The sequence below is a fragment of the Cryptomeria japonica genome, chromosome 6 (genome assembly GCF_030272615.1).
Source record: "Cryptomeria japonica chromosome 6, Sugi_1.0, whole genome shotgun sequence".
Lineage (NCBI taxonomy): Eukaryota > Viridiplantae > Streptophyta > Pinopsida > Cupressales > Cupressaceae > Cryptomeria > Cryptomeria japonica.
The window spans coordinates 254618800-254635369 of NC_081410.1; the positions used below are offsets into that span (position 1 = coordinate 254618800).

Consider the following 16570-nt stretch of genomic DNA (forward strand, 5'->3'; position numbering starts at 1 on the left):
ACACTTTATCAAATGTAAAGGACCTTGGTGAAGGGATTCTCAAATCAATGGTTCCCGGTTGGAAAAATAGTATGGAAGATAATGAGGTGCAACCACAGTGGGAGGACAGGCTTAAACCCAGGGTCACCTACTCCATGGAGGATCTAGATTTTGCTATTGGGCTGCAAGCGAATATATCATGCTTTGAAAATCACAAGTCATACTAGAGGGAAGAGCTGGAGAATTTAGATAGCCTCCTACAAGGTATTCATTACAAAATGTTTAATCCTCCTATGCCGTCGACAACCGAACTATTCAAGTTATGTCTAAGATTTTAGGACTACGTTCGGGTAGAGCGTGCAGCCGATCGGGATATATGGGGAGAGTACCTGCGCGACGAGGTCGAATTTATCACAAAGGAGTCTACTGCAGGAAAGGAAAAAGTGCCTTCATAAAGTGCATATTTCTTTTAAAAATCTAGAAAGGCACTTTTAGCCATAAAGTTCGTGTTTAATTGCCAAGTCAGCTGTAAATTTTGAGCTCCGTGCATGTGCACTTTTTGAGCTGTTGTTGGTAGTTATTAATTACCTTTTTTAGGTACTTATTGTTCCTCTTTGGGTAGTTGTTGATATTTGCCTCCTATTTATGGGCATGGGTACTATTTTGTATAGATGAATCTAGGCCACTTGTTTTGTTTAAATCTTGGCCATTCATCTAATTCTGAAACTCTATTTAAAGGGACTGGTTTTCCCTTATTTTTGTAAGAAGTCTAAGATTGTTGCAGAAGCTCTAGCGAAATTTATGCAGGATTAATGGAAAATTAAAGTTGTTTCATTTCTTTGTGAGTGCATGGTCTCCTTCTTCACCATTTTAATTATTCTGTTATGTCTTTTATTTTCAGATAGTATTTTTTGGATAACATTTGATAGAAGCCTTGGTGTTCATACCATTAAGGACTGACTGATTGTCATTCCCCCTGCATGGTTAGTCTGAACCCACTTATATGCTCAGTTCGGTTGTTTTTGATTAAGGAAAAAACGGGTTTTGAAGGGGCCCCGAAACCCTTTACAAGCGGAACTTAATCAGAAAAAGCACCAAGAAACAAAAAGGAACAGACCATCGAAAAGCCAGCAGAAAACCAAAGAAAACCGGCAAATGCCCCACAAAGCCAGCCAGACTCCAGAAGAGAAACTAGTTGATTTTTTCCAGGGCGTTCGCCAAGGTATTGCTAATTCCATGCAGCTCTTTAATTGCTCAGTTTGGTTGTTAAACATTAAGTGAATGAATGTCAAAATTTTGCATTTATGTTTAGTAGCATGAAAATTTAGTTCTCCTTGGAGATCGCACTAGATTTTTTCAGCATTGTGCTTGAGTCTTGGAGGTTTCTGTCTGTTTTCTTGAACATGTTATCTTAGTTAATTAATCAGATTTTCTCTATCTCTTTTCCCCTTTCCTCTTTTTCCTTTTTTTTACCAAGAAGAAACCACACAGTCAAGCTGAGTTAGTATCAATCCAACTGAAATCAACCGATATAAGACTGTTAAACTTTAGGGAACTCGCTCGAAAGTTGTTCATCTAACCTTAAGTCCCCTTTGTGTTTCCAGCAAAATACATCAAACCACTAAGTTATCCTGTAGTCAAGACCTGACAACCGAAACATTGAGGTAATCCCCATTGATCAATTAAAAACAGCACTAGGGATTTCCTTATTTCAAGAGAGGATAGGATTCTTAGTATTCTATTCTGTGTTGGCCGGATGGAACCGTAGTGATGCGATTTCAGACACGTCAACAACTTCATGTTGGGGGTAAAAACCGCGACACCTTATGCTCACTTCCAGTTGGGGGTGAAATTTCCAACACTTTATGGTCACTATCAATGCCTAATCAAAACCCCAACCTGCTTGTCACTTCCACTTGGGGGTAAAAAACCCGACCACCTTGTGACAGCTGCAAGTGACAATTAGAAACCACGACACCCTGAAGTTACTTCCAGTAGGACCTCAAAAGTCCGACCTTGCTGTGACTTCCAGTAGGAGCCTAAAAGTCCAACCTGCCAGTAAGCACTTCCACTTGAGGGTGAAAACCACAACCTACTTGATGACCACTTCCACTTCATGGCAAAATCCCTGACCTACTTGATGTCATTTCCAGTAGCACCTGAAATTCACGACCTGCTATAGTGCATTTCCAATGCCTCATCAAAACCCCGACCTGCTGTAGAGCACTTTCAGTTGCTCCTGAAATCCACGATATCTAGATAATAATCAGGCTTCAAACACAAAAAACTCAGACTTGTCACTCAAAAATTTGACCCTCAAGCATCAAAATCAGACTCAAATTGATTGGAATCAGATCAAAAGAAGTAAAATCAGACATAAAATCAGAAGATTAAAGCACTTAGAATACATATTAGATTAAGATATCCATATAAATTTGTCTACATCATATATGATTTATGTGATCTTTGTTTGCGGATATAACTGAAAAGAAAGATGAAGGTGCAAATTCCTAACACCATTAAGGAACTCATCAGCGGATGAAGGTGATATCAAGGTCATCAACTGATGAAGGGAACAGGTCAAACTTCATAATCGGGATACAGCCACATAAAGGAGTGCAACATGGTGAAGATCATCACAACTGCAAAGCAACAAGAAAGACTTCAAGATCAACATAAGGATGAAGCGAATGCAAAGAACATGATCAGCAGTACGATACACTAGCACACTTCAATTGCAACATGTGGACAAGACATACATAGAAACATCCAACATCATGAAGAAATCAAAGATAGAGAATCAAGAATCATCACTTCGAAATCACAAATCGAAGATTGCTTCACAAAGACAAGGACAAGGTATAGCAATGAAGATAGGAAGATGTTTTACAATCTTGAATTTCCTTCGGAAATCCAAGAATTATTGCCGATACAACACAAGTAATCTCAGTGAAAGACATCAAAATGAGAAGATTCAGAAGCAATGCAAACATGAAGGATAAAGTGCAGTCAAAGATGAAATTCCCAAATAGGAGGCTTCAAGTGAAGCTGATCAAATCAGAGAGATGATGCAGTTTGCTAATATCTCCCACCACCACCTCAATCACCTCTGGTGCTTGCAAATGTTGAGCATCAAGAGATATTGCCTGAATCACCTACAACTTGTGATGAGTTACAAGGAGCAAGTAGCTGAGGTGGTGCCCAATCATCACCAACTCACCTTCACACATCATCCCAATTCAAAGCGTCTAGATTCAATGCACCTGACTCACCCAACGAGGCAAATAACTACCACATGTGGGCGCAAAGTTTGATGTACCTTCCGGTTGTGAGGTATTCACACATCGCCCCACTACAAATGGGGACCCCCACTTTTTTTTTGCTTTTCAGGATAGTGTTAGAGTCCTTAGCTATTAGCCTTTGCATCGAAGAAGTATAGAAGGTCAGGAAGCCAGGAGTTAGGTGGATAGCCTTGTTTGAGGTGTGAAATGAGTGAGTTACAGCCTTCACTTCATGTGCATACCCTCAGGAGCGTACTTCATGATCATCACTTTTGGAGCAATCTCCCCTAAAAGCCTTGTTTGAGTGTGAATTGAAGCGTTTTAAAGAAAATAATGAGCATGATTTTGATTGAGATCACCTCAAATCAGAGAAACGAAAATCGCCATGAATCGCCTAAACTCGGCGAGTCCAAGTCCAAGTCATGCTCGCCGAGTCTGGCGAGCAAACTTGCCAGACTTGCCGAGTTGGCGAGTTTGGCTCAAACTCGCCAAACTCGGCGAGTCCCGAGCCCCAAACTCGGCTACTGGCTGCGTTAGTAAAATGACAAAAAAAAAAACATTTTAAAAAGTTTTTTTAAAATGAATGGTATTGTCTTTGTTCACTACAACCTCCGCCTGAGAATGTCAGCCAATAGAAAAATAACACCCGACGCCTTTATTAAATAATAAGTTTTTTTGGCCTCGCAGGGCGCTGCCCCTCCACCCCACCTTGTATCGCAACAGGGAGCGCGCAAGGGGCACTGCCCCCAAACCCCCGTCGAAAAATATGGGGGGAAACTGCGTCGATAGAAGTAGGGAAAATTTAACCTCCTAGTCTGATACTGATTGGATCGACCAGGTAGATGTAGAGGCTGAGACTGTAGCCATGGCAGAGGAGGAGAGGAGAGCACGAGCAAAGACAGGAGATTTAAAGGCAAATAGTGACACGGATGTTCTTGATGTTGGTGAGCATGGCATGGTGTCACGGGAGCGGCTATGGCTGTCGAATCATCCAGGACCTACCTTAGACGCCTTCATAGGGGGCTGGGGCCGGAGGGTGCAGGCTCCTCTGAGCCATAGGCTTGTAGTTGTATTTACCTTTGGTATTTGTATGAAACATTTAATGATGATCATATGATGACATGGATTTTTTATTCCATGAGTTTTGTAATATTGTATACATTTGACAATATTTATATATCTATGTTTGTTATTTCCTTCAGCTACAATTTGCGTTTATGCTTATGTGATTGATGTATACTTGTGTATGTAATCAAATGAGCCGAGTTTGATGATGTTATTGTGTCTTTAAGGTGTATTCAATAAAGGGTGCCTGAAACAAGTTTTAAATCTTTAAAAATCTCTAAATTTCTTGAGTTTTTCACTTTCCCAAGTCCCGCCGAGTCTAACTCTGAGTCCCGAGTCCGAGTCCGATTTGGCCTTGCCTAGTCCGAGCCGAGTCCGAGTCCCGTTTCTTTGCCTCAAATACTCCTTTGGAGCAAAGTTTACTTCATGTGTTCTTTGATAGGAGCGAATTTTGCATTCATGAGGAAAGTTTAACATATTTTTTGTAGATGAAGATTCGGAAAAACCTAAGGATTGAATTGATGAAATGATGAAATGATTGAAGAAAAGTTTGCTTTAGTTTGAAATTCACTTCATCTCCAAGCATAGATGAGTGAACTTCATGTTTGGGCATAGAGGAGCGAACTTCATGATTGGGCATAGGAGAGCGAACTTCATGTTTGGAAGTAGGAGAGCGAAATTCATGTGCAAAGGTAGTAGAGAAAATTTTACTTCATGAATTCCCAAGTGAGTGAATTTATTTCATATGCCCAAGGGAAGATGTGAGAGCATTTACCTTGAGCTGATCCGATTTTGAGTAGAAAGCAAACTTCACCTTCAAGCACAAGAGCGAACTTCACCTTCAAGCATACAAGAGCAAACTTCATGAATCAAAGGAGGGGAGCGAACTTCACCTTCAAGCACACAAGAGCGAACTTCACCTTCAAGTATACAAGAGCGAACTTCATGAATGGACAGAGGGGAGTGAACTTCACAAATTGAGAGAGGAGAGCGAACTTCACAAATTGAAGGAGGGGAGTGAACTTCACAAATTGGAGGTGAGCGAACTTCACAAATTGAGAAAGGAGGGTGAACTTCACAAATTGAAAGAGGGGAGCGAACTTCACAAATTGAAAGAGGAGAGCGAACTTCATGTTCAAGCATAGGGGAGCGAACTTCACAAATTGAAAGAGGAGAGCGAACTTCATGTTCAAGCATAGGGGAGCGAACTTCATGTCCAGGCATAAGGGAGCGAACTTCATGTGTTGAGCTTCAAGAGAGAATTTCAAGTGTAAAAGTTATGGAGTGAACTCTACTCCATGTGTTCCTAGTTGAAGGTGAATTTGCAAGATTGATTGCAAGACCACTACCTTGAGCTCATTTGATGTTTGGAAAGAGTCATTTTGAGTTAAGAAGATGAAAGGTGAAAGTTCAAAGATCACTTCATGTGAAGCAAGGTCAAGGCGAACTTCATGAGCAGGGGTTTAGGAGCGAACTTCATATGTTCCACTCTCAGAGCGAAATTCCTATAGAGGCCTCTCCTAAAGGTAGTTCGTCATGTTTTAACCAATTAATGACTAAAAGCTTTAAGGTTGAGCTCATAGAATGAATAAAGACGAGTGAAAGCAAGTTAAAAGACGAGTTTGAAGATCACTTCATGTGTATCAAGGTGAATCAAGGTTGGAGTGAACTTCAAGAGCTCCTCTCTAGGAGCGAAAAACAACTTCAAGTGCTCCTTCATGAGAGCGGATTTTCTCTAAATCCTCTTACCAAACCTGCAAAACACATAAAATCAAAGAATACATCAAGGTAGAAGAACTATCAAGGTTATATATTATGTGTATTTGATATCATGTTTGTTTTGTTTTGCAGATGGGAGAGGATGGTGATTGCAAAACAAAAGGAAAAAGATTGTAAGACACTGCCACCATGCAAGTTCAAGAAGAAAACTTCATTAGCAAGCATAAGGGTATTAAGGAAGGAAGAATCTCAACTCCCACCACATTATGGAAACATGAAGAGATGAAAGGAGTGCGAAGGAGAAGTCATACAATCACCCTAAGGCAAGTAGGCGAGGATGGAGGAATGACTCAACTACATCAATGCTTCCCATCAACACTACTTCGAGCGAGCTTGAAATGTTGAGTATCAAGAGATATTTCTCAACATCCCTTCATGGTGATGAATCAAGTCTACAAGCAAATTGAGGTGGCATCCCAGTCACTACCTCCACCAATCAGAGAAGTTCCATCTCAGCACGTCTTGATTCAATGTACCTGACTCGTCCATGATGGCACAAACTTCAAGGCACCTACCCTTATTATCTATTGGTTGAATATTCCAAAGGGGACATGTGTCCAAATGATGTAATTATTTCATTGGCTAGAATTGAGTTTGTTGTAACAAACCTTAATTAGGGTTTTCATTGTAAAATCTCGGCCATTGATCTCGAATTGATCTGACCCATTGAATTGTATTGAGAGCACTATAAAAGGCTCAAATCTCTCATTTGTAAAGGTTAATAGAGGAATAGTAGTAGGAGAAAAATAGAATAGAAGTTAGAATAGATTAGGAGGCGAAGAAATTGTTTTTAAAGACTTGTAAATGAGATACTCTTTTCATTGAAGTTATGGTGAAATGCATTATTTCAACAAGTCTCATGGTTTCTACTTCTCATTTGCTTTCATGTTGATTAGGTTGAATGGAGGAATTTGTTGAATGTATTTGCGTGGAATCCGTTTAGTCCATACCACTAGCCTCTTGTTGATTGTAAGTGTGCCTTGTGTGGTCAACTGGAATGATACGAAATTAACTTCAAATTGTTATACGTTCGTTGTTTATGCATTAACTTGGATGGTAATCAATGTTTGATGGTAATGATTTGAATATCTTTGAGTTATCCCTTAGAAGATTGCACTGAGCTTGTGTCAAATTGTTCAAGTCGATGGTTAGACCTCGCCCAGTAGGATTCCATCTAATCATTCACCCATATTCTTACATTCTAGGCTTTAAGATAGACTCTCTCAACCCTTCGTCTTTTGCCCTTTTTCAACTCAAGTTAGTTTATGACAAAAAGCATCACAAGATTGCAACATCAGATGATCAAGTTCCAGCGATTCAAACATTCAACAATTCAACATAAGTCCCCTTGTGATACCAGCAATCACATCAACCAACTGTGCTTATCTACACGTCGTGACCCAACATATAAGAACCTTGGAATTATCTCAAGTGATCCTTAAGCTAATTTTCAGCATTTGAGTAACTTTCTTCAAGAGAGGATAAGATACTTTTGGGTATTTTATTATGTGTCCGCATGTGTATAAAAAACACATCAACACTACCCTCGTCATTTATTGGTCGAAATTCAAGGAAGGACATGTCCTATTTTTTGTAATTTTATCATTGGCCAAGCAATAAATGCTATATAATGGGTGTAACAAACCTTAATTAGGGTTTCCATCTTGTAATCTCGGCCATTGATTGTGAATCAATCTGAGACACTCATTGTAAAGAGCTATCTATATAAGGCTCAGTTTTCTCATTTGTTAAGATTAATAGTCAATAGTTAATAGTCAAAAATTCAATAGCAAGTAGATTTTTAGCAGATAGCTAGAGTAGAGTAGGAGAAAAGAGATTGTTGTCAAGACTTTGTTGCAAGAAGCATGTAAATTTCATTGATAAATTGATAATATGGTGAGCTTCATGTGTTGATTCAACAATTTGCATGGTATCTACTTCTCATTTATTTTCATGTTGGTTAGATGGATGGAAGCTATTATGGATGGTTAATGGTAGAATTCTCATGTTCATACTATTAGTATTTCGCTGATTGTGAAGTATCTTGCATCGTCAACTGAACTCTCTTCATGAGTTTAACTTCAATTGCTATTTGCTCATGGATATGCATCCCATTGATGGTGTCTATGTTGTAGGTGGTGATTTGGACATCATAAAACTACCTTACAAGATCGCACTAGCTTTGTGGAGTTGTCGCTTTGCATGGCAAAGCAAAGTCTAGTTGAATTTCACTATGTCATTTATATTTTATAGTCTCTTACATTCTTAGGATTAGATTAGCTTTCTCAACCCTCAATTCTTTTCATCTTGTTTAAAGTCAAGTGAATTTCTACGTTCCAACAACATTCAAACATCCAGGTTCAACGTAAGTTCCCTTGTGATTCCAACAAATCACATCACAAACACTGAGTTTATCCATGTATAAAGTCAAGAACTGACTATCAGAACATTGGAGTCGTCTCGTTTGTTCACATTGTTTAGCATCCAAGAAGTCTTTGTTCAAGAGAGGATAGAATAATGATCTCATAAAACACACATCAACAGTCACTACAAAGAAATCAGCACTTTTGGGGAATAATTCATCATTAGTTCAGTGATCAACATATACTCATCAACTCAAGTATACCAGCATTGACGAGGCAAATTCACTATCATTTATTGCACATTTCGCAGATCTGGTGAAAGTGCCATCACTTTGGAGGCTTTCTAGAGAGCGCGTGTCATCATTTATTGTCACAACATTTCTAACCACTTTCCTTAACAACACCATTGCTTGGGAGGCAGATCTACTCTAACTATTACTGTTTTTATCACTTTTCAGACCATATTTGGGCATGCCAGCATTGGAGGAGGTTACAGTAGTACTTTGGGTAAGTGGCATCAAGATCTTTCACTATTTGCAAACATTTTATTGACTGTTATCAGCATTTTGAAAAGCTTGAGACTGCTGCACAGCCTTTAATTGACTATTCCCAACTGCCACATGACCTCCCTAGGTCATTTGCCTTGCCCCTACTGCTGCTACAGAACTACAATCAGATCCAACCACCAAACTTGTCTGATATTCACCCATAAAAGGCTTCTACAGCTATACAATCATCATTTCTGTTCAAATGCAATTATTGCAAGTCTGAAAATTGTGATATCAATCATAATAAGTTGCTCCACTTCATAAATATAATAAGCGTATTTTGAAGGTAAATAATTGGTGTTCAATTCAGATCCATGGAAGTTTAATACCCTAGGGCATAGTTTACAACTTTACATACCCAACAAGTCTTTTAGTACTTGCCTCTTTTTTTTTCAAACAAATTTTTGCAAGGGTTTACTCATTGAATCTGTATAGCGAGCCGTGGGTAAACTCAAGTTTTTTGGCAAGTCATCACCAAAACTCAAACTCAATGAGCCTGAGCTGAAAACTCACTGCACGCTCTACACAGAAAAAAGGTGAGTTTGATGCTGAAAAAACACAGTTTGCTGTCTTTCCCTTCATTCACTCCTCATCACACACAACAGCAAGCATTCTAGAGCTGATTGGGACAACTGTTTAGGGGATTTGAAGAAGAAATTTATAGAATTTCAAATTTGCATATGGTTGGTTCCATTTATTTTCTTCTTTTTTTATGCATTTAAATTTGTAAATGATTTCTCAATTTTTTAGCATGTCAAATGAACATTGTTTAATGAATTGAATTGATTCAATTTGTCTAAACTTGTGGATTGATTAAAATTTTAAAAATTTACACTGATTTGAATCAAATTATTCCTTTTTTGAAAAAGAAATTAGGGTTTACATTTTAGTTTTAATCAAATTTGTTAATTCAATTATCATTTACCATATTACAATTAAATTTTTCAGATGCATTTGAACTTTATATAGCTTTATAAAAAACGCGAACCAATTGCTATATTTTTTAATCACTACTTTTTGTTCTTATTGATATTATAGGTTAATATATAATCACAATGGCATCCGGCTCTGCATCTAGTTCAAACTCAACATGTGGAAATCGTCCTATTGAAAGTGACCCCCTGGAAGCCATGACCCCACATGGAAATATAACGTAGTTTGGACCAATAGGGAGGTTTGTGATTTATAAATGGTGTAAGAAGAAGCTTAGTGGAGACATCAATCACCTCAAATACCATCTTCCAGATATTCCTTATCATGATGCCAAGAAATGTGAAGTAGCCTTGGAAGAGGTGAAACAAGAGATATTGGCCCTTCTTGCAGCACTAGATGAAAAGAAATTGGAGAGGGCCAAGGCACAAGCAGACATACAAGAAATCATTTCTCCTAATTTATCCACAGAATCTGATGTGAATATGCAAGGCATTGTGGGGTCTAGTTGCAGTCAACATATATGTGGCCCACCCTTCTCATCCAACTTAGGTAGAGCTCAACCAAGGGTTTTTTGAGCCTATAAATATACTAGGAGCACAACCTTCGTTGGAAGCTACAAGGTGGAATAAGGAGGTACACAAAGAAGCAGACAAGGCTTGTACAAAAATTTCATATTACAGCAACCTTCCTTTCAACGTAGCAAGGAGTCCATATTGGGAGTGATTAATGACTACATTGACAATTAAAAGGGAAAAAGTACAAGAGATTTAAGTGACAGGTTGCTCCAAGATGCTATTGGAGATATACAACAAATTGTGGAGGATCAAAAGAAGAAATGGCAAAAAAATGGATACACAATTCTTTCAAAAGGTTGGAGAGATTGAAGGAACCACACCCTCTTCAATTTTTTAGTGGCTTCAAAGGATGAGTTAATTTTTTTGAAGTCAACTGTTGTCTCCAACAAAATAAAGAATGCAAGAAATTTGAGCTTGATATTGGAGGAGGCTGTTTTAGAAGTGCACATACAAAACATTGACCAAGTTGTTACTAACAATGCAATAGCATATGTAGTGGCTGGAATATTCCTTCAAGAGAGGCATCCAGCACTTTTTTGGACCTCTCTTGCAACTCATTGCTCTGACCTTCTTTGGGGGCATAGGCAAAATTGATTGGGTGAGAATGATTGTAGAAGCAGCACAAAACAAAATATATTTACAATCACTTGTGGGTACTTCACTTGACGACAGATCACACTAAGGGGAAAAAGCTTGTGCGATCAAGTGTTACAAGGTTTGTTTCTAACATTGCAAATTATTTCTAGTTTATTGACTCCCTTGAAGCAAATGTTTGTGAGCCAAGCATCGCTAGACTCCTTGAATGCTGCTGGAAACTTGCTAATACCACCTTTAAGTCACAGTGGAATCAGCAATACCTCAGGTTCTAAGATTTGTCTTCACTTGGATAGAGTCTTATAGGGAAAAATCTCTGTATTTTCTTAGATTCGTGAATGTATTAAAATCTGGAATGTACTCAGTAACTTCAGTCAATTAATTCCCAGCTGGATGTAATTGCAAATGAGAAATTAGTTTTTTGGTTATTCCTTGAGTTTTGTGCTAGTGTGATTGAATGATTATCATATTGCAAGCAAACAAATTCAACACACCAGGTTACAGCTGAACCACAGAAAAGTTTCAGAAGAGGGGAAAAAATCAGACCATCAATACTAGCCTGCCAACTGTTTGACGAAATGGTTAATCACGTAAATTGAGTTTATTTGTGCCAAAGGACAGGGGTACCTTACATACCTGAGATGGAGGTGTGAGACCTCATTGTTATAAGTTGCAGAATTATAAGCAAACTAGGGGCAGGCTCTTTTCTTCACTATTAACTACAAAAGGAAGAAAAACCCAAACACCAAGTAAGAAAAAGAAGTCGTCTACAATTATTAATTGAATATTGTTTATTTATAAAATCTTGAATATCTTATTTGTAGGTTCTTGGTGGAAAGATTGGGGTGGAAATACCCCAACTTGCAAAAGCTAGCCCTCTGAATTTTGTCTCAACCTTGTAGTGCTTTTCACTGTGAGTGCAACTGGAGTTTAATTGATGTCATTCACACAAAGAAGCATAATAAGTTGACTCAACAATGCCTCAATAACCTCTTTCTTATGCAATACAACCTTCGACTTTGCACAATAAAGGTGGAGGACAATCAGAGCAGCTTACTGGTTTAGATGAGATTGATTCCTACAGTGAATGGACTCTGTAAGATGATAAGCCCTCATTGTTTATAGAGGATGAGATTGTTGATTTTGAAAGCAAAACAATGGAGAATGAGGTTGCAAAGCAGGGGAGATTGGATTGTCATTGAATGACATTGATATCACAAAGGAGTCATTGCCATCTAGCAGCAAGGTCCACAAGCACAGTCTTCTAGGTCAAGCAGGGAGCCACAATCAAATCGGAGGACCATACCCTCTAGCCCCCAATTTTTCATAGAATGGGGAAGAGAAAATTGTAAAAACTTGTAATTTTACACTTGCCTAGATATGCAATTTATGATGACGATTTTCAAAGACAATCATCATAAATGCATAATAGTTATCAATTAGCAGCTAACTATTGTATCCACTGTTCAATTTTGCATGATGATGTGATTTTCCAATCCATATGTATTCAAGAATCAAATCTGATAGAAAAAAAATACTCATGGTTTTTTAGACTCATTTGATAGATTTTGTAATTTAATTTTGCAAAAAAAAATTATGTTTTTCAAGAAATTTAAGTAATTTTTAATTTGTTGAATTTTGCCAAGTTTTTGCTGCGTTGAAAATTTTGCGTTTGGCGAGTACTCTACAAGTCAAGTTTGCAAACTATGCCCTAGTGTCCATTCTTGAATGTTTGTTGGCATTTGAGATTTTTATTCACTCAAATAGATTTTGTAATTTAATTTTGCAAAAAAAAAGTATGTTTTTCAAGAAATTTAAGTAATTTTTAAGTTGTCAAGTTTTGCCATGTTTTTGCTGAGTTGAAAATTTTGTGTTTGGCGAGTACTCTACAAGTCCAAGTTTGCAAACTATGCCCTAGTGTCCATTCTTGAATGTTTGTTGGCATTTGAGGTTTTTATTCACTCAAATTCAATTATATCAGCATTGATGTTTTATCTGAGAGCTTTGACTACTCAGATCTGAGTGTATTTGAATGTCAAAGAGTGAATAGTTGGCTCTCCATTTCAAATCAGGCATTAAAAAGCCTTTTCTTTTGAGTTATTATCAACTATAAAATGAACTTTGCTATTTCAAGTGAAGTTGAAGTTGTTTTCCAGTCATAGAGGGTTTTGATAACAAGTTTCTAGTAATTAGATTGATTTTGTTTTGTCATTTCAGTTTGTGGTTTTGTATCAGAGAAAAAATTTGACAAAACCCTAAAACGGGACATTACAAATTAAAATAGGAATTGCTCCCTATACGCCAAAAAGTGAGTTATTGAAAGTAGACTATCAAGCAGAAAACAAAAGCTTCAAATAATAAAGGCACAATTAAGGACAATTAACATTTAAAACTCCATATACCTGATCTACCAAGAATTGGAGATAGTTATGCTCACGAAACAGCCACCTCTCAAATGGAGGTAATGGTTTTGCCTGAACAATCTTGATATCTCCCTGCAACAACTAACGATTATCAGGGACACCACTCATATAACTGCCATATTCAGCAACTTCCATGGAAACATGAGGCTCTGAAATAAAATAAACTTCTCCAGCATAGATAATGATATCAATAGAACAACTAGATTGCAACCTTTTGGCAAAGAAAATTGGTTTTTCAAACATGGCAAAGCACTAGCATAGATACTATTACCTCATTAGAGTGGTTTTTTTAGTATTCAAAACCAATGTATTTTTATACTGTAAACATCAATATAAATCTGATTGGCATGTCTAGATAGCAATAAGTCTAGAAATAAGTCTCTCGGAAAGAGGTACGCATATGGGAAATACGTGTTTTCCAAGACAACCTCAAGTAAAATGATGCAGATGAGTTCTTGTAAAACATATCAAAAAATAAACCTATGACAAAAACACAAAAATAAAAAGATTTCCAAATGAACGATGCAATGGATTAAACACTAATAGTTTAGGATTTCTGACTCAGTGTATAGGTTACTATTCAAATGTTCCAATCTAGATAGACGAGGACTAGACCACATCATCATATTGCTCTCCTCCAAAAGTATCAGCATCTTCCTTGGAATCATCAAACCAAGATGAAGCAGAATGCCACTTCCACTAGCTCCACTCTTTGACTCTTTTGTAGAAGTCACTTGCTCATCAGAATCCAAGTTAGGCTACTTTGGTCATACGGCTCAAAGAATGGTCAACCCTTGCTTATATCCCTAACTGTCTTGTGATGAAACACAAATTGGAATATACATACACCAACTCCTCAAACTTCTTTGCAAAACTTATTGTGTTTAACTATGTTGCTAAAGAGGTGTACCCCAATTCAACAAAGATGAAGAGGAACTAGAGACCTATAGAGGCAACATTTGTAGGAAATTTCTTTAATTATTTTCTTAAAAAATTATATGTAGAAGCAATAATTTTAAAATTGAGGATACTAACTTGATTTTAATTATAACTTTTGGGATTTAAATTATAAAATGCAGCTCTATAGTATCTTAACCAAAACCTCTTGTAGGTTGGCCATGGAAGTACCACCATGTAACCAAAGGCATGGCATATTTGTCATGAGGAGCCTCAATGTCTCACATTGTAGGGCTACAAACATTCAAAATTCGTTTCATGCTTCACCTACTATATCTGAATTAGGAAAGAATATTTTGAACTATATCTTATATATATTTTAAACTTTTATGTCCCTATAGTGTACCTCCCTACCAAGTATAACAAGTTGTTCAATGCCATAACATGAGGGATATGGAAGATGTGCAAGGAGATACAACTGTTGGTGTTGGAAATAAGCCACACCCAGACCGACGATGGACTGGTCCAAGAGGGGCCAGTAGCTCAGTGGTAGAGCACTCCAGCAGCGTATGGAAGGTCCTAGGTTCGAGTCCTAGCTGGTCCATGTCTCAACATGGTATCAGAGACAGGCCCAGGCTAGGAGCCCCAAGCACACGAGAGGTGTGGCTTAAGGGGGGGGGGGGTGTTGGTGTTGGAAATAAGCCACACCGGGACCGACGATGGACTAGTCCAAGAGGGGCCAGTAGCTCAGTGGTAGAGCACTCCAGCAGCGTATGGAAGGTCCTAGGTTCGAGTCCTAGCTGGTCCATGTCTCAACAACAACAAGGTTTAAAAAAAATCATCTCCATATGATGTCTTTACCTTCTTTTCAAAATTTCTCTTTAGGATCTTTGTCATGCTTTTGTATGATTTCTTTCATCTTTTCCACTTTAGACCAATCTGATCATCTATTTTTCTCAAGAAAGACTGATTGGCATCTATAGATCTAGTCATAGAGATGTTGGGTTTTGTAATATTAAGTTGGTTCATAACAAGGGCCCACCACTTATCAACAAGGATTACAACTTTCACTTTTTGAGTTCTTTCACATTTCCTTGCCTTCATATAGGTCCAAATAACGTTGATACCCATGTTGTTTGATACTTCTTTAACTTTCACAAGTCACCTCACAACAATAGTGTAGGAAGCGAATATAATTTGAGCAACCCAAAAAAAAACAATTAAAACAACCCATAAGAATATATTTGGAAAAATTTGAAATAAAAGATCAAATGAGAAAATGGTTATAATGTCTTTCTCTGGTCCATTCCAATATCCTTGGAAACTCCAACTTTCTTGGAGAGTGTCACCTTTATGGAAAAGGTAGTCTGGTGGTGGCAAAGAATTCTTAGACCCAAGATGTATACAATGGTACTTTTTGTATGCAGAACTGACATTTTGGGAGCACTCCGCACTTCTTAGAGAAATCTGTCATCTTGGGAGAAAGCCAACTTTCATATAGATTGATATCCTGTGCACTTAAGGTATTAGTAGTGTGGTCGAAATTCATATTTTAGTCTATTTTAATATTTTTGTAACTTTGGTGGCTGTGCAGAAAATAATTAGATTATTAAATGGTTAAATATTTAAGGTGTCAAAAAGTGTAAAAATTAAAAGACAACTTATATTTAATTATTTAAAAAGTTGTTGGTTTAAACTTTAAACTTTAAGGAAACATAAAAGTGTCTTATTTTTGGGCCCAAAAGTAAAGTTGAATAAAAAGAGAAATTTCAAAAGTCACTTGGAGGGAAAAAAATAAAAGTGACTTAAAAGAAATTAAAATAAAATGCCCTCGGGAAAAAGTTATTTAAAGAGGGCATGGGCAAGAGATTGGGCATACATTGTTCTCTATCAAATTCTCTTTTCAGGAAAGATTGAAACATGTTCATCTTCTATGCCTAGGACGAAAACCTCCTAGCCATTTGAGAATGATTTCATCCAAAAATCACATGTGCTGAAGATATTGGGTTTGAGGATGAAAACCCATAATGTCCATTGGAGCAATTTCATACAAATGTTGCCAATGTGGTGAAAGTTATGAGATTTGTGGATATTCGCATTGAAGAGTTGAAATATCATTTCCAGGTTTACTTT

At 37.5% G+C, this 16570-nt stretch overlaps 1 protein-coding gene across 4 annotated transcripts in view; it reads right to left on the bottom strand.

The window, feature by feature from the left end:
* LOC131037351 (uncharacterized) overlaps positions 1–16570 on the bottom strand; it is a 241535-nt gene that overhangs the window by 138662 nt on the left and 86303 nt on the right. For 3 of the 4 annotated variants that reach the window (XM_057969491.2, XM_057969467.2, XM_057969474.2), the window contains exon 3: positions 13520–13612. The exons of the other annotated variant lie outside the window; for it this stretch is intronic. In XM_057969491.2, the coding sequence (XP_057825474.1) occupies positions 13520–13612 (93 nt within the window). The remainder of the gene's footprint in view (positions 1–13519; positions 13613–16570) is intronic. 4 annotated transcript variants of the gene reach the window in all.